This window comes from Trichoderma atroviride, chromosome 2 (assembly GCF_020647795.1).
Source record: "Trichoderma atroviride chromosome 2, complete sequence".
NCBI lineage: Eukaryota > Fungi > Ascomycota > Sordariomycetes > Hypocreales > Hypocreaceae > Trichoderma > Trichoderma atroviride.
Genome location: NC_089401.1, coordinates 6,595,363 through 6,616,508, shown reverse-complemented (window position 1 = coordinate 6,616,508; position 21,146 = coordinate 6,595,363). Strand labels below are relative to the sequence as shown.

Here is a 21,146-nt window from a genome sequence, read left to right as displayed (position 1 = left end):
TCGCCAAGAAAGAAATATATATTCTATTCTATCTGTACAGAGCTGCAGCTTGAGAACCAAGAAGTGCGAATAGAGGCACGCTGATCTGGGTTGGGACAACATACAGGGCAGTAGCGCAAATTCCATTTATCTGCACTGGTATTCGACCAGAGGCAAGAATGGCAGCGACAAAACACAAATATGAATTCGGTGGCCCGTAGGTTGTTGATCTCAAAGGATCGAATGTCTTTTTTGTCTAACCCGTGGATCAGGTTAGGCACTGCATCGCTCGTCTTTGGCCTCCCCGTTCTGCTCTATTTCTTTTACTTTACCTGCAACGACATCACCGGCTGCCCTGCGCCCGCGCTCCTCCAGCCTAAGTCTCTCTCGCTGACGCAGCTCAAAGATCAAATTCCATGGCCTGAGAATGGCATCTGGGGCTTTGCCAGCTGGAAGGTCAGCGGCTGGGTCATGAGTTACTACTTGCTCAGCTTGGTGCTTTATCGAGTGCTCCCGGGGCAGGAGGTCTATGGCACGAAGCTGAGAGAATCAGGGCGGCCGCTGAGGTACAAGTTGAATGGTAAGCTTGTCATCATATATGATTATTTAATGAATGCTGCCCAGCAAACTAACTATTTGAAGCATTTTCTTCTAGTCTTGTTCAGCTGGCTGCATGTGCCGTGGGCACACTTTTATACGGCGCCGAGTTCCCTCTCTGGACTTTTATCGACGAAAACTATCTGCAGATATACACAGCCAACCTCATCCTTGCATTTGCAATCTCAATCTTCGTCTACCTGAAAAGTTTCAGCGTCAAACCTGGCAACAGCGAATTGAGAGAGCTCGCGCTGGGCGGCCAAACCGGCAATATCATGTACGACTTCTTCATCGGCCGTGAGCTCAACCCTCGCGTCACTCTCCCCTTCTTTGGCGAGATTGATCTCAAGGTCTGGCTGGAAATGCGGCCTGGTTTGACGGGCTGGATCCTTCTCGATCTTGCTTTTGTTGCAAAGCAGTACCGCACGTACGGATACGTATCTGACAGCATTCTCTTCGTCGCCGCGGTCCAGGGATACTACGCCCTTGAAGGACAATATGCCGAATCGGGAATTCTGGTCATGATGGATACAATCACAGATGGACTGGGCTTCATGTTGTCCTTCGGAGACATTGTCTGGGTGCCATTTCTTTATTCTACGCAAACCCGCTACCTCTCCGTCTACCCGTTACAGCTTGGCTGGACAGGAATCTCCCTCGTATCAGCAGTTTTTGCCGTTGGCCTATACATCTTTCGCGCATCCAACTCGCAGAAACGCATCTTTCGCACGCAGCCCAATCACCCCAGCGTTAAAAACATGTCTTTCATACAAACCAAGCGTGGCACAAGACTCCTTGCAGATGGATGGTGGGGAGTGTCGCGCCACATCAACTATTTCGGAGACTGGTTACAGGCGTCGCCTTTCAGCCTTCCTACCGGGATAGCAGGATACATGATTCTGCCAGCTGGGGCTGCTGCTACAGCGGGAGCGAGTGTGGTCACGATGCTAGATGGCAGGCAAGTGGTGCAAGGGGCAGCAAGGGGATGGGGCATGGTTTACACGTACTTCTACGTCTTGTATTTTGCTTCGCTGCTGATACATCGTGAGGGAAGGGATGACGCCGCGTGCGCCGAGAAGTATGGGGAGGATTGGGAAAAGTATAAAAAGGCGGTTAAGTGGAGGATTTTGCCTGGCGTTTACTAGAAATGAGCGCAATGGCTGCTTTGTGTAGGGTAGCCGATTGAAGAATAAAACCAGGTGCAATGCCTTTGAGCTACACGTCCTCATGACAGCTATACGTTCTCTATAGAAAGTCTTTCCACAAATAGAATATGCAAAAATAGCCCGATAAAGCACTCAAGCGCAGAAACGGCAATCAGTGAACAAGGCTGACATGTTCCAGCTCACTTGTGACCGGAAAGGCTGGCGCCGAAATAAAGTTGTGGGATAATGCTTGTTTCTCTCGTATACCTACAGGTACAAGTAAGCTTGAATCAACGCAAAGCAGCCCAAAGAAGAAGGACGATTTGCGGGGATCGTGCACAGGCTCGGAACGATCATGATCCATTGCCTGATGCTCCCAAAATCGATGCAGATGCTGACGTCTGTAAGCAACCCTTGCGTGTCAGCTACGATCCGAGACCTGAAGCACGCACTGGCAACTTGGCGGAGTTTTGTTTCGGTTACCAAGTAAGAATAAGAAATCAGCTCGACCCCGGTCCCAGCGCGGCCCGGATCATACTTGGCCCTCATTCCGCTAGTCGTAGTGCTAGCAGAAACCGGGGCTCAGCGAAATCCTCAAACAGGGGCAATTTCAAACATGAAACCCGTCGAGCGTCTCGAAAGATGCGCGCGCAACTGGGTGTCTTGTCCGTGTCGATGACAGATTGGACGAGATGCTCGGGCTCGAGGCTTAGTGCAGGCGGCAGCTCTTGCAGAATCACGACGCCGGCAGCTCGATGATGGAGGATTGGACTGGATTCGACGTTGGCGATTGTTGCTTAACACTAGATACAGGTCTATGCGGTGCTATCCGAGGCATGGTCAATAACAATGGCGGCATTGTCCAATACTGCTGAGACAGTGTCGTCCCGAGTCCGCGGCTTGCGCCTCATTGCATCGCCGAGCTGGCGCATTGACACATGCCAAATTAGCAATTTGGTGCTGTAATGAGCATCCATCATGTATCACAAACCAGAATCTGCGTCCAGGTGCACGATCATCAGCCGCGGCAAAGCAAGGGCTCAAAATCTAAAAAAAAAAAAACGAAACCGTTTTCATAGACCAGATCTCGCCCACCCGTTGAAACAACTGCAGCCTGTTTTTGCGTTTTGTTTCCATCGTGTATCTGCATGCACGCCGTCAACTCGCCAAATGATCGGAAAACAGCCGTGTCCAACCTTCTATCCTGATTCCTGATGCTAAAATCAGAATTAGAGAACCGCTAACCTAGAAACTGCCTAGCGGCCCGATCGCCACAAAACCGTCGGCGCATGAACTCGACCCCGGCTTTGTCGCAGAAAACGCCTCCCGAAACTCTTTTCCCCTGGCCTCTCTCCACAACCACTAAGCCGGTGCGCAACGACACAGTCACGGCGGCTTCTTCTCCCCCCAGCAGAGGCCAGTCGCACCCTCGTCCGAATCTTGCGCTCGTCCCCCCTTGAAGGCGCATAGACGACCAAAGACGAGAGATGTCAAACGTCCAGACGTCGCCCTGGTTTCGGGGCTTTCGGGCCCCCTGCTACGAGTCTGTCCGTGGCATCTGATTCGGCTCTCGGCTGGTCGCGCGAAAAGAGCAGGGAGTTGAGACGCCCAGGTCAAAGTTTTAGCGCCAGGAAACACGACAAGGAAAGAAGTCGAGGCAGAATGAAGACGAGAAATAGGAAAGATGGGGCTTTTTCATGCCTTTGTCAATCGAGTATAAGAAGAAGCGCAAGTCCGGGCCCAGGATGTTTGGCTTCTTCTTTCTCTCCATCACCATCACGACTTCCCAGTCACCAACACCTCAACTTCCTTCACTCCTTCAGGCCAGGTGCCTCTTTTTCCCAACCTTCCTTTCTTTCAGAGTTCAATTTCGACCTGGTGTCGCTTGCTTCGTCTTTTTAATCTTTTTTTTTTTTTCAAAAACACGAAAACAACTACAACTCTCTCGCTCTCTTTTGGAACTCTTCACCAACATCTTTTTGTATACACACAACAAACACAATACCGCAAAAATGGTTCGCTTGTCAGTTGCCTCAGCTCTTACTTGTAAGTCGACAAACCCACACAGGCCCAGATGAGCTTGTTTGTTTTTCTAACATGACCATTTAGTCGCCCTTTCTGTCTACGCCCTTGGTGACCCTGCTGGTGCCAAGAACGTCGGAAATGGCGCCGGTGGTCAGTTCATTGGCGGCCAGTGCTTGTCTAGCAAGGACTGCGCTTCGACTTGCTGCGCTTTCATAAGCGGTGGTGGTGTTTGCTCTGTAAGTCTATCGTCTCTTCTAACAGTTTCCCATCTCCGGCCCTTCCACTAACACTCGGCTTCTTCCAGGGTCTTGGTGCTCAGTTCCAGGCTGGGAAATCAGGTTGTGGTTTTGGTGACGGTGGTGCTCCTCCTCAGCCCAGTGCTGCTGCCGGCAGCTCCAACTCCGGCTCCAGCTCCGGCTCTACATCCAACACTGGCACTTCTGCCAACGTTCCCGCTGGCTTCAACACCGCTGTCGGTGACCCAGCTGGTGCCAAGAACCTCGGCAACGGCCAGGGCCAACAGTTCATTACTGGTGCCTGTCTCAGCGATGCTGACTGTGCCTCTGGCTGCTGTGCCGGTCAAAACGGTGGTGCTACATGCTCTGGTGTCGGCGCCCAGTTCCAGAACGGCAAGACTGGCTGTGGCTTCAATGCCAACGGCGGCTCTTCTTCTGCCCCTGCTCCTGCTCCTGCGCCCAGCTCCAACAGCGGCTCCAGCTCCGGCTCTACTAACAGCGCTGTTGCTGCTCCCGCTGGCTTCAACACCGCAGTTGGCGATCCCGCCGGTGCCAAGAACCTCGGCAACGGCAAGGGCCAGCAGTTCATTACCGGTGCCTGCCTCAGCGATGCCGACTGTGCTTCTGGCTGCTGCGCCGGTCAAAACGGCGGTGCCACTTGCTCCGGTGTTGGTGCCCAATTCCAGAACGGCAAGACTGGTTGCGGCTTCTCTGCTTCTACCAAGCGAAGCTTCGAATTCTCTCGCATTGCCCGACGATTCAAGGCCTAAATGGATGATGTAGAAAAAAACCGGTGGTTCAGTACTGGAGACTGAGGTGTAGAGACAAGGATGACTTTGATTCCGGGTCTCACTTAATTCGGTGGTCGTTATCTAGGTACCTAATTCATACTCTACATGGCTAGACTTTAATAGATATCAATCATCACTTCCAACTGAGATGCTTTATACTCATGGGCGTGCAATGCAATGTAATTGACTGTTTTGAAAACCGGCTTCTAGGCTTCGCTTACGAACAACAATGAGGCGGATATCTACCATCTAACAATTAGTACAAACTTTCAGCATGGCGAGCTATATGAAGACTACATGTACTCACTTTGTCATTTCTTCCGCTGAAAAGGGTCCGTTACCAGTGGCCTTTTGGATCATGATCAAGATGTGACTTCTGCAGCCGTACAGCGAGAAATTCGTAATCAACCCCTCGTCGTCAAATGTCGCCACCAGCGTCTCGGGGAAATCATCCAGCACCTCGGAATGCACATTATACCGATTCCTCATCTCGCTAAACACGCGCATGTCGGACTCGCTAATCACCTGGCTGACGACGGTGCGCTGCTCGAGGTACAGATGCTTCATCTGGTCGCGCAGTTTGGCGACGACGCCGTCTCGCCCGAGGGACGGCTCCTTGGCCTCTCGCATGCTTTCAAAGTTGACGACGCAGTCTTGGGCGAAGAAGGAGGCGAAGGCGACGAGTTCGGCGTCGGAGGAGTCGGGGCGGAGGCCTTCGAGTTGGTTGTAGAGGGCGTTGAGGCGGGATTCGAGGATGCCGGCGGAGAGCATTGTGTGTGTGTGTGTGTGTGTGTATTTTTTTTACGGTTTATTTTCTGAAAAGTTGATGGCGATGTTGTTTGAATTGAGTAACCCTTGGACATATTATAGGTCAAATGTTATGTGTGGCTTTCAAATCTACGATTCCTTTACATCCTGGTATGATCCTACTGCAGGTCCCCCCCAGAAGGCAGCAGCATTAAAAACGTGCCTCGATACTTATTTTTTGACACCGGCAACTAGGAAGTACTTCCGCGATTATGGCAGAGATATTCAAGTATGCAGCAAACTATACGTAAGTAAGAAGCGGGGACGGTCATACGTGAAGGAAGCTGACTGCATGCATCAACGGAGCGGAGTCACCGAGTGAAAAAGAGTGCTCTGGCAGCGGATGCCAAATGCAGCTTATATCACATTGCATTTTGCTATATAAATGTACTATTGGCAAGTAACTGCTGGAGATGGGGCATGGAATATGCGAGAACCGCGTGTTTGTTTTTGCGACGGGGTCCTGGGAGAAACTTGCGCGGCTAATTCCCCCCTATCAAATGCCTTTGCCCCTGGAAAAAAAAATGTTCAATACCCAACGTTTTTTTGCTTGATTGGCCAACGTGTACGCATTGTTCGTCGAGAATGTCCCTAATGGAGGTCCTTGTACGGAGTACGCGGCCTGTCGTCTGTATCAATCATTGTGAGGAATGCCTGGGTTGCGTCGGATCTACCCGCAGGGGCATGGGCCAAACTGCATCTTTTGACAGATGACTAGTATGCCTCTATTTATAAATTCCAAATTCCTAGGTAGTATTTGAGCGCAGACAAATTATTTGTTTTATGATAGTCACACAAGTTACCAAGTTGGACAATACTAAGATACAGCTTCTGGAACAAGTTTTCTTGCCCTTTGCGTCGATTCAAGGCAGTGTGTAAATTCAAACCCCAGGTATAAACCCTTGAAAGCTCTCAACATGGACACCCGCAAACGGGATATCGGAGGGTTTCTCCCACAGCTCATGCCCATCGTTCAACAAACTCGTCCCTCTTCTCGCTCTTCCGGTCTCTCCTCTGGCCCTCAACCGGTGCCAGCCTGTCCTTTGCACCCTCCACATCGGCTGCCAAAAGCGTAATGGAGCCCGAAATCTCCGGATCAACCAGTCTCGGCGCATTAAACGGACTCTCAGCCAACACGCTGTCCCGCACCAGCTGGATGGCAAGCCGAGCATCGTTCAGCTGCGCCAGCGCGCCCAGTTCAAACGTCTCCTGCGCATTCCGAGCAATCTCATCCGTCTTCTTGGATCGCTCCTCGAGAATCTTTGACAGAGCTACTATCTGCGCCCTGCCGTCGGTTTCTTCAGACACCGACGAAGGGACTGACATGGTGTACATGAGGGTGTCGAGCGGGGGCTCGTCCGCGACACCGGACGATCTGCGGCGGTGGTGGTGAGAGCCAACGGTGTTGGAGCGCTTCCGCGCAGGAGTATTACTGCTCTTGCTCGGCGATGTGGGGAATATCGATGCTGGGGCGGACGATGACGGCTGCTTCACGGGCAGCAAGATCTCGACGGCCATTTCCATCTTGGCGGTGGAGATGAGTGACGCGGCGGCAGCCTGGTGCGACAGGTGAGTCTCGATGCGACCTTGGATCTGGTCAAGGCGGCCGACCAAGTGATCAAGGCATTTATTAATCTGCAGAATAAGAATTACGTTGGCAACGTAGATTTTGGGTAGAAAAATCAGGGATGAGCGCTCACGTATTCCAAGGTGTTGGATGTGCGCATCGCACTTTGGCCGCCTTCTGTCGAAACCGTTTGGAGAGCCTGCTCAAGGTACTGCTGTTCCACAGACATCTGAGCAACAGAGAGAATCTCCGAGTGCAGAGAATCCACCTCTGCCTCGAGGGCCTCGACTTCTTCATGCGTCGAAGGCTGGACGCGCCCCGAGCGCTCGGCTTCCACAAGAGTGTCCATGTAGGTGGTATCTAGTTTGGCCCGAACGGTTTCAACCGTAATCTTGACCAGTCTGATAGGCCCACCAGCAGTTAGCAAACAATTCTTCTCGTGTAATGTGACGGGGTGTCGTATGGGCGGCTAACCGCGAGCATGTCTCACGCAGCTTGTCAATCTTGAGCGTTTCATCTGGATCTGGCCGCTCCAGCTCCCAGCCCAGCTTCTGTAGATTGGCCAGCAGCTTGTCATCGGCACGGAATATGTCGCCGAGAGTGCCCTTGAGGTTGGATCCAGCCTGCGTGCCTTGCTCCTCGAGATCAGAAATGCGAAAGGCAAGGCTCTGAGAAGCCGCCTCTACCTAAGAAGGAACATGGCCGTCAGTAGGAATGCCTGTCCCTAATCTTTTTGTGTCCAAATATTACCTCTGCAGCAGCTCTCTGCCGCTCCGACTCAGCTTTACTTTGCCTATCAAGGTCAAGATCCCGCCTTCGAGCATCGTTCTCAGCTCGCCTTCTCACGAGGCGCGATAGAGCATCCTGCTGCTGACGCAACGTTTCGCTCTGCTTGGTTATGCTCTCCGTTGATCTCCTGAGCTCATCAATGGCAAGCTTGATGTCATCCTCGGTAACACCTTGTACTTCGGACAGGTCGTGGAGATTGGCCAGGATGTCAACTTGGCCGTTCCTGTCCAGGGCAGAGTATCTGCATCATAGGTTCCTATGTCAGCGGCGTTTGCCTCGTCTCCTCGTCGAAGCTGTGTCTCCATACGTACATTGCCAACTCATCAGGTGACAGGAGATTATCAGTCGTGAGATGCAAACTCGCCCACTCAGCCAATGCGGTGCCGTGGTGGTCGTGCCTGAGATGCTGTTGCACCTCATCCCGGCGTACCTGGACGCCATGCGTGCGGGCAGCCTTGAGCAGCAGGGCCTCAGCCTGCACCCTGGTCTCCAGATCCATTCTGAGTCTGTGGTTGAGCGAGATGGCACTTCCAGAAGACGCCGTCTTGGGGAGACTTGGTCGTACAAGGAGCTGCGTGTGAGGGGCAGAGACGGGGAGCACAAGACCACGAGCCCGAGCAGAGCGTCTGTTGCGTCGAAAGCTTCTCGATGCTGCTTTATCCGTGGCCTGTATCGATTCAATGGTCCACGGGTTTCTAGTCCTGTTGCTGCTGGCCCCCGGATTGGGCGCAAGGGATCTGATGCTTGCCGCAAAGCAGTCCTCTTTTCGCAGCTCGCAGCTGACGTCGTGCAACGCTCACTTGAAAGCTGCAAGAGGCAGATCAATTCGTATTCGCGTATCAACAGCCAAATCACACGCTCTGGTCTCGACAGCTGCGTGCGCTGTGCAATCGCTGCGATGGCTCAGCGTCTCGATGGCGTCTGCAACTCAATGTGTAGGTCTGTCTGTACCACATGTTGCGGTTTCGGGTCTCAATTCGGGATATATCGTTCCAGGGGTTCGTGATTGGGCCCCAAGCGCCTGAGGCCCCTGTAAAGCCACGATGCCACGCCCCATGCAGCCCCTGTAGCCACAGCTCCAGCTGCACGTTGGGTGCGCCACTGCCGCCTGACAGGTGCTGCTGTCGACGTGTCCAGCCGCATCAGCGTATAAGCAACTTGAGCGGTTCACACAGTTACGAGTCAATGATGTCCAACTTCAACCTTCCAGCTTCTTCCATTTTATGCCAGCAACCAGATCCACGAAAACGCAGCTGCACTCCCCCGTGGCGTCCCGAGCGCAAAAGCTGCCGGGCACAGAACAGAGGATTAGACTCGCCGTCTGTTCATTTCCAGGCTCCGGCTCGTCTCTTCTATTAGCCCTGCATGCATGTATCGATTTCGTCCGACGTCTTGCAGCGCCAATGCCGTGACCCGAAAAGCTTCGATCCCCACTCTGTGTCATCTGAACTCCGTTTGTATCGACAAGTAAAAGTGAAGACAAGTTGAAGCTTCAGCTTCGCGGATGCCATCTTGGCCAGCTCAAGCAAGCGAACAGGATCCGTGAGCAGCGGATCGCACCGAGCGGCAATTCATCCTTGGGATTCCTCGGACTCGTATCTTGAGCTATTTGCAGATCAAGATGCTATATCGAGTATCTGTGACTCGCACCATGTGCTACTGCTCTCGGTAGAAGCAGCGGTGCCGCCTTGACGATGGAGTGGCCACTCGGAGACGTCTTCCAGTCTTGTTTATGGCTGCAAGCCGGGCGAGTACCCCAAGTATGAAGCTATTTTCTGGCAGTAAATCACTTCATCTCTTGCATCTGCAAGTCAGATTAAAAGCATGAAAAGCAGTAGAGACGACAGCCCTGTCGAAATTGGCCGTTTCAGCCCGGCATGCGTCCGAGGTGGATCACGACTCTCCGGATGTAGGACACATGTCTCAAACTTCGGCCATCGACATGGAAGCCCGTCATCTCCCACCGAGCTGCGACGACCGGCCAAGGCCTGCCGCTGTGTAGACACAGTTCAGCGGCCCTCAACGGGGTAAGGCTTGCGGCTTGCGGCTGATGCTGGATACTGGTAGATGAGACATGGGATGACTGGCAGGTAGCGAGGTTGATGATGCAGCATCTGCCGGCTCTGTGACTCCATGCTGCCCTCAGATGGCCAGCTGTCCCTGCAGAGATTCGTGCCTGCGTAAGTGTACATGTAATCGCTCCAAGGCCAGCCGTGATGCACCCAGAGAGATACATGTGCGTAGCCCAAGATTCGCAGCGGCCAGGGATCCTTCATCATGCCCAGCCGACTTACATTCACATCCACTGCCCTGTTGCCCTGCCATGGCCGTTGCACAATGGCGAGTATTTCAGCTGGTCCTCGTATGTCAAGGAGAGACAACTCGGAAGTAGCTCTGCCGTCTTGACCGCCTGCCATCAGCTGTCTGAGAGAGAAACCACGCCAACCTGACAGCTGGCCGGAGAAAATCGACCAAAGCGAGACAAGACAATAAAAATCTCTCCGAATTCCATCACACAAGAAGTTTTGCTTCTTCCATCAAGGTGCCGCAATCCCGCCCTCCTTTTGTTATATTCTCCGCGGCGAGAATCTCTCACAACATGGCCGGACCAGGCATCTGGCGGCTTCGCTGGAACAAGGCCATTGCTGAAGGAGCTGGATATTTGCTGGTTGTCATGATTTGCTTGGCGAGCGAGCTGCTGATCTGGGGCCTGAGCCGGACCTTGGCCTCGGCGGGCTTGGAGTTCTTCTCGACCATTGTCGGCTTGGTGCTGGTTTTTGCTGTGAGCACGGCGAGTTGGGCCATGTGGAAGACGACTGACGACTTCTATCGGAGGTGGCTCAAGAAGAGGGTTCGTGACGACATGGTGCTCCCCAGATTGTTGTTTGTCTGCTGTTACTGATTCACGCGGATTGTTTCTTAGGTTGACTTTATCAATGCCCACCTAGGCGCGGGATTCTCTGTGCCGATGATCATGCTGGACCAAGACGAGATGCTCAATGGCGGCGAGATTGGGCGTGTCATTGGCTCGTTCAGTAAGTAAACATGACTGGATTCTGATGCTGCCAACAGCTTGACTTACCTCTTGGCTTTCCTAGTTGCGACCAACATCGTGTCCTGGGTCACCGTCTTCTTCCTCTCTGTGGCGGCCATCAGCGGAATCGCAAAGCTAATACCACAGGAATCTTCGAGAAAGGGCTCAATCAGCTCCGAAAAAAGCATTGCGCCGTCGTCGTCATTTGACGAAGAGATCAGCTCGGCCGACTTGGAAGAAGATGCTAGACCCCAACCAGCTACACAAGCACAAGGCAGGGCCTCGTGCCCGGGAATTCCAGATTCGGAGAGGCAAACAAGTCCAAACGAGCAAACTGCGCCATCGAACAATGATGAATCATCTACTTGGAGCTTTCTTTCACGACACTACCCGATTCTGCTATCGCTGCTTCTCATCTTCACTGTTGGCTTGCCTCTTGCTGTTGCCGCGAATGAGGAGCGTCTCCTGGATGGCTTCGTCCTCTGGTTCGTCTGGATATCCTCTGTTCGATCTCAGCGCGCTTTCAAACACTCCCAGCTATGCAATTACTCTACGCCGTTGAAGAGGGGGCTGGCAACAATGATGAATCCCGTCTTGATAACCACGCTACTCATGACAGGATACACCAGGGCCAAGGCTTCCGTTCTGGGGCCCGGCGGCCTCACCAGGACATTGAAAACATTCAGCGGAGGCTCACCACTCTATGCCATCTGGACATCTGCCGTCAATGGCGTGCAGATAACAAACAACCCAACTGGCTGGTTCGGCGCTGGCGACGCCGCGCTCTCGATGCTTGAATGCGGCATTCTCATATGGGGCTTCAAGCTCTCAGAATGTCGCCATCAAATCTTTAGCATCGCCGGCCTTTTTTCCATCATACTGTGTACCGCGGCCGCAGCAGGCAACGTCGTCCTCTCTGTTCTCGCCAGTCGAGCTTTAGGTCTCAACGCGTCCGAGGCTCTCAGCTTCGCGGCCAGAAGCACAACACTTGCCCTCGCTAAACCTGCCACGGAGGCGATTGGTGGAAACAGCCCCGTCAACGCAATGCTCGTTGTGAGCAATGGCGTACTGGGACAGCTTCTATATCCGTTCATCTTGGACAAACTGGGCGTGAGCAGACATGAAGACGACGACAAGACGACAGTTGCAACAACAACTCACGAAACAATGATGACAGCCGAGTCATTACCCACACAAACACCCCTGAATAGCCATCTCACTTCTCTAAGCGTGAGCTCTAACAGCACCATGGCTTCTCTAAGCGTCAACTCTAACAACACAATACCCTTGTTCCCCAAATCATGGCATCAAACCACTTCCACAACAGACAGCCCCGTCACCGTCGCCGCAGGCATAGCCATCGGCGTCAACGGCGCCGCAATGGGCGTGTCCTACCTCTACGAAACACGAAGCCGCGCCGCGCCATACGCAGCCCTGTCGATGATGGTCTTTGGCGTGATGACGGTGGTGTTTACGACGGTAGAGCCGTTTAAAAGCACACTTGTTGGCTTGGCGACCCGATAACAATCACGATTACGACAATCCTCTTTTTTTTTTTTGGTTTTATACTACCTAGATTACGATGCAACCTCGCTGTTGTGAGAGAGAAAGGAATTTGTTTCTGGATACCATTTAGAAAAACGACATGAAACCAAAGAATCAAGTGCGGGAAAGGGATATGAAGAAAAAATACACAAGAGGATGATACCAAGGGAGAAGAGCGGGAAATCTTGATTGTATTGCATATTTATCTACGTTCATGTGTCACGAATGACGCCTCCTTGAGCGGCCAATATTTTGTACCAGCTCTACACAAAAATACCACAATTGTAAATTAGAAAGATACGGGAGAATGAAGCAAGTCTATTGTGGATATGGGGCAAAAGAGATGTATTGAAATCGTTCAGCTTTTCCCTCGCTACTCCAAGTTGATCAACAAGAAAACTTTCGATAGAGCAAGGATAGCACTTAGACAAGTTCCGTATAAAATGAGGACAAGACGACGATTTAGTTTTCTACCAGCGATGGTGCATTTCTTTCCGCTACTTATCCAGCGCCGCCTACAGAAATTGCGTCCTTACTATTCAGCGTTTATCTTCTTTTTTTTCTCTCTTTTTCTTTCCGGGTTTTAAGAAATTGATATTCGAGAGTATCCATGCGTTTCATTCATATCATTCCACCTACTTCCCATCACTCTCCTTCCCCTCTTTTTCTTTTTTTTTTTTGTTTATTTGGTATACTACATTCTTCGTTGGTGCAATAAATGCTTTCAAACAACAACTTACTCCAGCCTAGTACCAATAATGTCAGCATAATGTCGCATTATACCAGCTTTTCTAGCGTAGCACACATACCTCTCAATCAAGTGCAGCCCGCTCGCCGTCGACACAACATCGCTCAGCTCTCCGACCTTGAGCGTAAAGGCAACGTCCTCAAACTCCTTTTGCATCTCGCCGCGGCCGAAATAGCCCAAGTCGCCTCGCTTGCGGGCAGACGAGCAGTCGGACTCGGTGGGCGCAAGGTCGCCGAGCGTGGAGGCGCCAGATCGGATGGTCTGCTCGTGGGCCTTGATGATTTCCATGGCCTCTTCTTTGGTTCGTGTGATTTCGGCCTATATTCAGTGAATAAGTCATCTTCCCTCTTCCCTGCTGTATAGCTCGCATATGGGCATCATATCCGTACCTCGCGCCAGCTGCTCGGCCGTCGACTGTCTCGGTGCTTGACTAGCAGGTGGGCAGCTCGAATCTTGCCCTCGGGCACGCCTGGCACGGCTCCGGGCCGCGAACCGGCGCTGTGGTGGGCAGCCATGTAGTGCTTGAGCTTCTCGCTGTCGGTGCCCGCGGGGGGCTCCCATCGTGAGGTTCGCTCGGCCGAGTTGAAGTAGTAGGGCAGGTTCTTGGAGTTGGAGTGTCGAACCTCCCAGTTCGGAGGGAGACCGGTTTCAGACTGTGCCAAGGCAATGGCGTTTGGGTCAGCATATCATATGGCTTGTCTGAGTCGAGAGCTGACGAGTAATAGAGTCGGGTGGTCTTGAGCACCGCCCTTTCTCTGCTTGGACATGCGTACCATTGTGATTGGGTTTGTTTGAGCTCGGCTCGACTTTACTTGTTCTTGACAGATGCTCTGTCGTCGCAATCAATGCAGGCAAGGTGGGAGAGTCTCTTGCAAGTGGAGTTTTGCTAAGGGAGCAGACAGCAGCTTTTGACGGATGGAGCTTTTGCAACTTGCGTGGAGCCAATGAGGATGGATATTATGATGCAAGCTTGCGCTTTCGCTTCTGCGGGGGGAACGAGGCTAACAGGATTGGAGTCGTTATAAGTAGTAGCAGTAGTAGCAGTAGCCCTGGAAACGGAGGGAAGCGTGCGGTACAAATACAGCTGGCCCAGTGGGTGAATGGGTGGTGTTGATTTGGTGCAGACGGATGGATGGCTTTGATTCGACTCGACTCGATTTGATCAGGCTTGATTACATGCAATTCATCACCAAATCCAAGAAAACGAAAGGGCGGGATGGGAAGGGCCTAGTGTGGCCCTGATGACGTTCCATGGCAGGCTCCAGGCTTGACTACAGCGGACTGGACCCAACCTTGGCTCTGAAATTGAGCCTTGCCAGGCCAGTTTGGGGGGGAGACCCACGGCCGCGGGGCTCTGGTTCTAGCAGGCGATTGGCCCTGGAGCTCTGGAGGCGGTAGGGGGAGGGGCACTGACGTTTTAGCGGTACAACTTTGCTGAAACTGTGCCCAGGGCGCAGACAGCACGTCTCAAGCCGGTACTACAGGTGCCTGTATAACACGGGCGATTTTGCTTCGTTACGTGTGTGCTTCAATCACAGCTGAGCAGGCAGCATATGCCGTGGATTGAGGTGGCAAAAGGGGCGAGGCTTCCAGGAGCTTCTGCTCAGTCCAGTCACTCAAGTCACTCAGTGAGAGGAAAAGCGAGCGAGTCATTCCAGCTCAAGGCGAGGATGATCACGGGATGCGCCTCAGAGGGCCTAAAAGCGCTGGGAGGGGTCACGATGGGAGCGACGATCGAGGCTTGCGCAGGAGAAGCTGATCACCAGGGGCGACAGAGAATGTGCGCAGTTGGATTGCTCAGTCAATCAATGCCTCGTTGCAGCTCGAGCCAGATCAAAGATGAAGCAGTGAAGAAACTCATTTTCTGAAGCTCGCCGCTGATCTCTCGCCGTCGCCGCACCAACGAGCATCTGCAAGTGTCCAGATTGGGGCAACCCGGCGGTTTTATGTCATCCATAGGCGCTATGCAGTCTTGATGATGTCCGAGAAGTATGTTTCTAATCGTATTCCATACCACATACATGTACCTACTCAACTAGGACCTCCATCTAGTAGGTCAACTACTTCTTGTACAAGGTCAAGACAGCACTCAACACTCGATGCAGGGCCAAGACATGGCCGTAACCGCCGTGCTATAGACAAAGCAGAAAGGTGCAATGCCACCACGTTGAGGCCAGCCGACGGGCCTAGCCGCCACCCCGAGACTCGCGCTTTAGGATTCTGACATCTGCAGCGTTAATGCTGACTGATGACATGCGACTGGGGTCCGGCCAATCCTACCACGGACCAGCATCAAGCCCGTCTAAGCAGCTACATTTATACAGTTTCGAATGCTCAATCTCTACATGTAGCTGCAGCCAACTATTGATTGGTACTCAGCCCAGCCCCAGTAACCAGAGAGACCAGTAGGGCTTGACCCGGCTTGATGGATACATGTACCGAAGGAGTACCTCGTAGCGGATCTAGATATGGATGGACATTTGCGTAGAAACGCGAGCTGTGTCCGAAGAAGCCCGGCCCGGTGATGCCAAGACACAGCCTGGTGTAAGATGATGCATTGGCAGGATTATATACTACATGTACGGTATGTACGGAATAGCAACGGCCTGTAACCCGAAGCATCATCTCTGCATACAATGCCCCGCTATACCCAGGGTATATACAATAATGATATCTTATATAGCAGATGCATGTAAACAAGTGGAAATCTAGACCTTGCTGCGCGCTTCTTGAATGCATGGAAGCAGCGCGGATGCTGCAACAGTCTCCCGGCGGTGGTGTGATTAACAACGGAAGTCGAGCGAATTGCGTGTATCCCGGGTAAGGCAGGTCGTATTCGCCATCTTGATTCTGGAACGAAATCAATAGTTATTGGCTGCTAAGATCTAAGATTCAGAAACCACCGTTACAATAATCACATTAGAGCTATAGGTTCGGTGTCGAACTCGTTTTCGTAGTGTCGAGGTCGGTGGCAGCACGTCGGGCTAGAGTCAGGATGTATGCGTGTGACAGCCCCCAGGCCAGAAACTCGAAGCGAGTCATGGCTGCTCTGCCTCCGAGACTAATTTAGAGATAATGAGGGTAATCTTGGCTGTAGGAAAATACCTATACACCCGCTACTACCGTACGTGCAGACGGGGAGTCCTTACCAAGCTCGCATCCCTGTGGGGGCTGGCAGTCCATCATTATCCCGAGTCTTCTCTTATACGTCCACGTGCAGGAAAAAAGAGCTTCACTCGTGTATGTTTGGCACGCATCGCCGTCACCATGCCGACGGACGCCGAGGCCGCGTGTATCTGCTGCAAGAAAAGTCCCAAGTAGTGTTTCTTCTACAAGGCAAAAGCAAGGTTTGATCAACAGATGAATAGGCTTTTACGGTACATAAGCCTCCAAATTTACTCATCGTGATACAGCCACTTGTATGTACTTGGGCTGTGTCTGTGTGGCTGCCTGCACTGCAAGGTACACGCAGCTAGCGCTCGCAGTGTGTGTGGCAGCTGGTCACGGCGGAAATGCACCTCCATCAGGCTACATGCGCCTAAGCTGCGTTACAACGGCGCTTCTCACTGGACTTTGGATGCCGCCGCTCTGGCCGATGCTGGCACGCAGACTCGGCTCTGCATGGGGTACAGAGTACGCAGGGCGGCGGTACCGCTGATACGGCGCACTGGAGCGCTGTACAGCCATCAGGCCATCGAATGTGAACCTTGTTCGTCCGTCTTAATATTCTGCCCGCCCCCAGAACCATCAACTGCACACCTCTCTTGCACTTCTTTGCAACGACACATCAAAGCAGATCGAGACAAGAAGTACTCGACACTCAAGCACTCTACTCTCTCACGCCTGGTTCCTCGCCAAATCAGCCCTAGACAGCGAAGAGACTCAAGATAGTACGCAACTATCCTCGGGCCGAGCATCTGCTACCACGCAACAGCTTCGCTCAGCATTTGTGCTCTTCTTCTTGTCCTGCTTCTTTCCTCCATTTCCTACCTTGGATATTGCGACCACGCAAACTTTTCTCACTGCCTGCATTCCCAGAGGGCAAAAAAGAGTCACAGCCCGACTTCCTCACATTGGGCTCTGTCTACCGCCCAATTCACCCAGACCACCCACCTACCTCCAAGCACCAGACAACACAGCACAGCGCAGCACAGCGCAGCACAGCGGACTCGCCAAAGCTTCGGCAGTTTCCCAGCACGTCCACTGTCACTGCTAGCGCCTAGCACCCGCGCTACCAGGGATACCCACTGCCGCTGGAAATTATCTGCCTAGACCAGCCTTCAATCTCGGCTTACCTATTCCACTTCCTCATCTCTTCCTTTCAACGGCAAGGCTGCTGCGCATCGACCAGCATTTTCTCGCCACCAAAGACGCGCATCTTGTCTTCTCTCCTTTCTCTACTTTTTCCACTTCATCATCCTCTTCTTCGCAACTCACGCACAAATGGCCACTCCTCAGTCCACCGCCTCCTTCGAGGCCTCCGGCCCCAAGAAGCTCGAGCAAATCACCTTTCGCTTCTGCTCCGAGTGCTCCAACATGCTGTACCCCAAGGAAGACGAAGACGCCCACAAGCTGCAGTTCACCTGCCGAACCTGCCAGTACACCGAAGATGCCCAGTCGACCTGCGTCTTCCGCAACGTGCTCAACAACTCGTCCGGCGAGACGGCCGGTGTGACTCAGGACGTTGGTTCTGATCCCACGGTTAGTACTACTGCTAGTGATTTTGTGCCTGTCCTCTGCCTTGGCTGCGGCGTCGTTGTTTACTGCGATACCTGCCGAGAGCCCAGCACCGAGCTCAGCGTTGCCCGAGACCCCAATCACGCCTACGAGGACGAGTTTGAGCACCTGGGCAACGGCCACTTCAGCCTGCCCTTGCCCGCCGACCCCTTTGATGAATACGACGAGGAGTTGATGGAAGACGTCGAATCCACCGGCAGCAGCGACATGAGCGACTTTGCTGCGGCTCATTTGGACGACAACGACTACTGCTTTCACAATGATGCCATGGCTGTCGATCTTTAAACGCACCCTATCCCTTACGATTTCTACACATGTACTTTTGGGCATCCACCTTTTGAGCGACAACACTTTCCTCCTTTCCCCTCTTCATCTTGTATTCTTTACAATAAGGACGATCTGCTCGCATCTTCATTCTTATTGCTCTGACGTCTTTTTGTCTCGCTTTTGTCGTCCTGGGCGTCTGTACTAATGGCAAGCTGAGCTGCGGTGGATGGGCAGGGCCTTGCAGTGGATTTCAGTTGCTCTGTTTTTTATTCTTCATCTGATTATACCAGCTGGCTGACTCTGCTTCTCTGTCTTCCTGCAACTACAGCTCCCACGATCCAACAAGGCCTGCCCGAGATGCAGCCATCAAGAAGCTGTCTTCTTTCAGTCGCAGGAGCGTAGTGCTGATACTGGCATGGTGAGCGAGCACCTCTTCCTTTTGACCCCGCCATGACAAGGGAGCTTCTCTTGTTGCCTTTCCCGCTTCTCCCCTTTCGTTGGACCGAACGTTAACCTGGTTGGCGGCAACTCAGAAATTGTTTTACGTCTGTTGCGAGTGCGGTCATATTTTCGATTAAATGCGATCACGATTGGCGATACCCCGATTCGTTCGAGACGTCTTTTCAAAGAGGGAAAAATACTTGGACCTGTTTTAGAGACGTTGTCTCTTGTTCTATTTCCTTTCTAGTTTATTTTATGTGTATTCTCAGGGTTGGCGTCGAGGATGGGAAGAAAACAAAATGCCGTGGAATATTTCATGTTCACGAGTTTATTAGGATTGCTTTATAACGCCGAACTAGAATATACAGGTGACGCGGCGTTTGGAGGATCATATACATATATAGAAGCGGTTTGCTATTATTGCTAGGTTGGTGTTGCATTGTCACATCTTGGGAATCTAATATATTGGTTTTTCTCTCGAGAAAATTGATACCTTGCCTGTGATGATCTCAACATCTTTCCGATATAGTACTACCGTACAGTACGTAGAGTTGAGCTTTGGATTGGTTATGTACCAGCTTCCTCAACGTGTTTAGTTTAGAATATATTTTTTTTTTTTTTTTTTACATCTAATCTCGTAAACGCCGTGCAAATGCCATCAGAGAGTATTTCGTAATCGTACATGGTCTCAAGTCATATATCGAGACGACAGCATCACCCTCCCACCTTTTTGGTATCCTGTTCCTTTTCCTGTTTCTTCGTTTTCCAGCACATCTCCCCAGCGCCCATCCTTCTCTTACGCCTGCATCGGGGCCATGGACAGAATCTTGCTCCACTTCTTCCTCTTCAGCTCTGCGCCTACGACGCCGTTGATTCGAGTGCCGACGGGGTCGCCCGACTTGTTGAGCAGGACGCAGGCGTTGTCGTCGAAGCGCACGACGGTACCGTCGCGGCGCTGGGTCGGGTACCTGGTGCGGACGACGACGGCGTGGCGGATGTCGCCGCGCTTGACCTTTGCGGCGGCGGAGATGCCTGCCATGCCGGAGGAGGAGGAGCCGCGCTGTTCCTGGACGACGACGACGATGCGGTCACCTGGATGGAGGAGGTGAGTGTTAGACTGAGTGAAAGAGGGCGAGTAGTTGAGTGTTGAGGTGGATGTACCTATTCTGGCGTGGCGCTTCTGGCCGACGACGAGGGCGCATTCAACGAGGGCGGCGCCCGAGTTGTCGATGCAGTTGAGCATCGTCTGCGTTGAAGCCGTGAGTGATTAGCATAGGCCCTCCAGCGAGCAATTGAAGAGAGAGGGAATAGAGATGCGATGAATCGAAGCTGCTTACCTTTAATTGAATCATCGTGACAGCACCGCGGAAGCTCTCAAATTCACTCTCGCATGGGCTCATTCAGCGGTATTGAAGCCATCACCAGCCCACCTTTGGGTCGAGTTGAGACTTTTCGATGTCACGTGCTTGCAGCTTTTTAGCGTACAAATCGACCCGAGCCACGGAGTACATGCATGCGGAATTGCTGCAGCTGGCTAATCCTCGGCTGTATCACCATGATCCGCTCCAAAATCTGAGACCTGGCTGAATCTGCTCTCCAGCCTGTCTGGAAACGGAAATGGCAGAATCGGGAAAACTGGAGCCCTCTTGAGCACCGCCCATTTTTTCTCCATCCGTCGCCCGGGCAGCCAATTTGGCAGGGTTTCGCTTTTTTTTTGCGCTGTCCCGGTTTATTTTTGGCCGTGGCTGTTGGCCTCTTGGATTGGATCTTGGCTGCTATGCAAGTTATTTATTAGTGAGGGCCTAGGATTGGGATTAGCGGGTGGCCGGCCGTGAAGCTGCTCTTTCCTGCCATGCGCCCCTTTCGAACTTCTTTCTCACTTTCTGCCGGCTCTCGCGTGTCATGAGACTTTTCCAAAGTACCAACAGCCTCGTTCCTTCTTCTCCCTCATCCTCAATCTTTGTCTTCTTCTTCTCTCGACAACGTCATTTGCGCACAAACTCTGCGTCTTCTGCTTCATTTTTTCTTCCATCTTCTCTGTTCTTCTACTAGCCATTCCTGATTTATACACAGGATCCCTCGAGCTGGCCAGCGGCTGAGAGTAATGACGTCGAGGCGCTTCAGGTGACGGAGCTTCTTCGAACAGCGCAACCCACTCTCCTGCGCTCACCACCTCGATTCTGGTCGCTGGAGTAAAAACTTCAGCATCGGCTTGTGCAATCTGTGAGATTTTCGAAGCACTTTGCTCCGTTTTCGTTCTCTACGGCCAGCCGGCGCAGTGCGGGCAGGGGTGGAAATTAGAGTTATGAGGGAATCTTGAGCTCTTCTCTATCCACTCCTTCAGAATACGCCATTTTGTCGCCAACAAACATCCGTCTTTTTCTCTCCTTTCTTCTGACTTCTTCCGGCTGCCGCCTGCCCTGCGGAGATTTTCGCCT

The 21,146-nt window shown here is 52.4% G+C and overlaps 8 protein-coding genes across 9 annotated transcripts; 4 read left to right on the top strand and 4 right to left on the bottom strand.

Annotated features, from left to right (window-relative positions):
• The first annotated feature begins 5 nt into the window (after positions 1-5).
• Positions 6-1,925, top strand: TrAtP1_005065 (uncharacterized protein). Of its 2 annotated transcripts, XM_014085002.2 has the most exons (3): positions 6-196; positions 252-559; positions 622-1,925. In XM_014085002.2, the coding sequence occupies exons 1-3, from the start codon at positions 159-161 to the stop codon at positions 1,719-1,721; spliced, it is 1,446 nt and encodes a 481-aa protein (XP_013940477.1). In that variant the 5' UTR covers positions 6-158; the 3' UTR covers positions 1,722-1,925. The 2 variants fall into 2 exon arrangements, with proteins under 2 accessions (XP_013940477.1, XP_065968653.1); XM_066112568.1 differs by having other exon boundaries at positions 6-559.
• A 1,808-nt stretch (positions 1,926-3,733) lies between these two features.
• On the top strand, positions 3,734-4,752 carry TrAtP1_005064 (uncharacterized protein; the record flags this gene model as incomplete). The annotated part of the gene is made up of 3 exons (XM_014084402.2): positions 3,734-3,767; positions 3,831-3,982; positions 4,051-4,752. 3 exons carry the CDS (start codon positions 3,734-3,736, stop codon positions 4,750-4,752), a joined length of 888 nt encoding a protein of 295 aa, XP_013939877.1.
• Positions 4,753-4,990: 238 nt separating this feature from the next.
• Positions 4,991-5,544, bottom strand: TrAtP1_005063 (uncharacterized protein; the record flags this gene model as incomplete). The annotated part of the gene is made up of 2 exons (XM_066112567.1): positions 4,991-5,015; positions 5,081-5,544. The coding sequence occupies 2 exons, from the start codon at positions 5,542-5,544 to the stop codon at positions 4,991-4,993; spliced, it is 489 nt and encodes a 162-aa protein (XP_065968652.1).
• Positions 5,545-6,340: 796 nt separating this feature from the next.
• On the bottom strand, positions 6,341-8,927 carry TrAtP1_005062 (uncharacterized protein). Its single transcript, XM_014084400.2, has 5 exons — positions 8,248-8,927; positions 7,898-8,177; positions 7,622-7,833; positions 7,281-7,548; positions 6,341-7,215 (listed from the first exon to the last, which is right to left on the bottom strand). The coding sequence occupies exons 1-5, from the start codon at positions 8,433-8,435 to the stop codon at positions 6,541-6,543; spliced, it is 1,623 nt and encodes a 540-aa protein (XP_013939875.2). The 5' UTR covers positions 8,436-8,927; the 3' UTR covers positions 6,341-6,540.
• A 438-nt stretch (positions 8,928-9,365) lies between these two features.
• TrAtP1_005061 (uncharacterized protein) lies at positions 9,366-12,849 on the top strand. The gene is made up of 3 exons (XM_066112566.1): positions 9,366-10,787; positions 10,860-10,971; positions 11,035-12,849. The coding sequence occupies exons 1-3, from the start codon at positions 10,536-10,538 to the stop codon at positions 12,492-12,494; spliced, it is 1,824 nt and encodes a 607-aa protein (XP_065968651.1). The 5' UTR covers positions 9,366-10,535; the 3' UTR covers positions 12,495-12,849.
• Positions 12,850-12,934: 85 nt separating this feature from the next.
• On the bottom strand, positions 12,935-14,466 carry TrAtP1_005060 (uncharacterized protein). The gene is made up of 4 exons (XM_014084399.2): positions 14,037-14,466; positions 13,653-13,916; positions 13,325-13,581; positions 12,935-13,261 (listed from the first exon to the last, which is right to left on the bottom strand). The coding sequence occupies exons 1-4, from the start codon at positions 14,037-14,039 to the stop codon at positions 13,252-13,254; spliced, it is 534 nt and encodes a 177-aa protein (XP_013939874.1). The 5' UTR covers positions 14,040-14,466; the 3' UTR covers positions 12,935-13,251.
• A 3,240-nt stretch (positions 14,467-17,706) lies between these two features.
• Positions 17,707-18,845, top strand: TrAtP1_005059 (uncharacterized protein; the record flags this gene model as incomplete). Its single annotated transcript, XM_066112565.1, has 3 exons — positions 17,707-17,964; positions 18,596-18,685; positions 18,801-18,845. The coding sequence occupies 3 exons, from the start codon at positions 17,707-17,709 to the stop codon at positions 18,843-18,845; spliced, it is 393 nt and encodes a 130-aa protein (XP_065968650.1).
• A 659-nt stretch (positions 18,846-19,504) lies between these two features.
• TrAtP1_005058 (mitochondrial 54S ribosomal protein uL14m) lies at positions 19,505-20,060 on the bottom strand (the record flags this gene model as incomplete). The annotated part of the gene is made up of 3 exons (XM_014084396.2): positions 19,505-19,800; positions 19,870-19,954; positions 20,046-20,060. 3 exons carry the CDS (start codon positions 20,058-20,060, stop codon positions 19,505-19,507), a joined length of 396 nt encoding a protein of 131 aa, XP_013939871.2.
• Between the last annotated feature and the right edge of the window lie 1,086 nt (positions 20,061-21,146).

Bases quoted from the DNA above. Each gene is read 5' to 3' on its own strand.
- TrAtP1_005062 (XM_014084400.2), bottom strand. From the start codon at position 8,435: ATGGATCTGGAGACCAGGGTGCAGGCTGAGGCCCTGCTGCTCAAGGCT. The intron at 7,549-7,621 runs GTTAGCCGCCCA...TGGGCCTATCAG, and splicing joins CTGCGTGAGACATGCTCGCG to ACTGGTCAAGATTACGGTTG. The intron at 7,216-7,280 runs GTGAGCGCTCAT...CTTATTCTGCAG, and splicing joins CATCCAACACCTTGGAATAC to ATTAATAAATGCCTTGATCA.
- TrAtP1_005060 (XM_014084399.2), bottom strand. The intron at 13,582-13,652 runs GTACGGATATGA...CACTGAATATAG, and splicing joins GGCCGAGCAGCTGGCGCGAG to GCCGAAATCACACGAACCAA.
- TrAtP1_005065 (XM_066112568.1), top strand. From the start codon at position 181: ATGAATTCGGTGGCCCGTAGGTTGTTGATCTCAAAGGATCGAATGTCT. The intron at 560-621 runs GTAAGCTTGTCA...AACTATTTGAAG, and splicing joins GCTGAGGTACAAGTTGAATG to CATTTTCTTCTAGTCTTGTT.
- TrAtP1_005061 (XM_066112566.1), top strand. From the start codon at position 10,536: ATGGCCGGACCAGGCATCTGGCGGCTTCGCTGGAACAAGGCCATTGCT. The intron at 10,788-10,859 runs GTTCGTGACGAC...ATTGTTTCTTAG, and splicing joins GGAGGTGGCTCAAGAAGAGG to GTTGACTTTATCAATGCCCA. The intron at 10,972-11,034 runs GTAAGTAAACAT...TGGCTTTCCTAG, and splicing joins GCGTGTCATTGGCTCGTTCA to TTGCGACCAACATCGTGTCC.